This window comes from Opisthorchis viverrini, assembly GCF_000715545.1.
Source record: "Opisthorchis viverrini unplaced genomic scaffold opera_v5_4080, whole genome shotgun sequence".
Classification (NCBI taxonomy): domain Eukaryota; kingdom Metazoa; phylum Platyhelminthes; class Trematoda; order Opisthorchiida; family Opisthorchiidae; genus Opisthorchis; species Opisthorchis viverrini.
Window position 1 is genome coordinate 14 of NW_008756689.1, and position 969 is coordinate 982.

Genomic DNA, 969 nt, shown 5'->3' on the forward strand with positions numbered 1-969 from the left:
TAGTTAGCCCACAAGGCATGTATATATCTGGTAGAAGCAGGCCTTATCCAGCCATAATACAGTTCCGCAATGACACATCTCTTTGATTATCGGAATAAGGTCCGGGGACCGTTTCGTATCTTGCTAAGGCAGTCTGATAACTGCAGCTCTGTCGAGGCCAAACGTTGATTCAACAATAAGTTGTGATACACCCAAAATCCCTTCATGTATCAGTGTCATAAATAAATACTGAAAACAATTGTTTGATAATTGGCCAAGATATTGCCTCCACCACGCGTAAAATTCATTGCGGTGCCAGTCTAGTAGCAGAGTCTTGGTTGATCCACTTTGTCTCATTTACTACTCACCACTGATGTGGCCAAGCTACCGATTCACGTCAGTTCAAGCATCATCCATCTGAGATTTCCCGATCTCCCTGTCATGATGTAAAAGACATTTGGCGAATACCTGGCCCAGTGAAAGCATCTCGACAATTTTGAAACCTATCGATGGATAGTATCCGCCTCAATCCAAAAACTATGTTTGTTGTCTTCAGTGAAGCCAGTGTTGGAACGTATACACTGTTCGCAGCCACAGTGGATCGGCTTGCTATTCCATCCGGAGTGGAGCACGATTTGAGTGGACTCAACAGGCTTCAAGGTCCAAAAATGTTCGATGCGGTCGTGTGGGGTAAATTCGGCACTGTCCTTCTAACTAGTAACTGATTTATAAGATTTTACATCGTGATCCACCTTCTCAAAGACTTTTGAATGGTAGGCCCCTTTCCGTTCCCTTCTCCGATATGGCTCCCATAACTCTTTAATTTCTACTCAGTGGGAGCGGTTTACCGTAAGAGTTAGTTGACTTGGTTGTCAGTCCGATCCCACAGTTATAGGTCACCTTGAAGAACCTGAGTGCTTCCGACCAGCCTGCAAAGAAACGAGCACAACAGGTGCAGGCATACGAATCCCACAGGTGAAGTTTGAAAAT

The 969-nt window shown here is 44.7% G+C and overlaps 1 protein-coding gene across 1 annotated transcript; it reads left to right on the plus strand.

Moving 5' to 3' along the window:
• Positions 1-518: 518 nt before the first annotated feature.
• On the plus strand, positions 519-704 carry T265_12281 (hypothetical protein; the record flags this gene model as incomplete). Its single annotated transcript, XM_009179575.1, has 1 exon — positions 519-704. The coding sequence occupies one exon, from the start codon at positions 519-521 to the stop codon at positions 702-704; it is 186 nt and encodes a 61-aa protein (XP_009177839.1).
• Between the last annotated feature and the right edge of the window lie 265 nt (positions 705-969).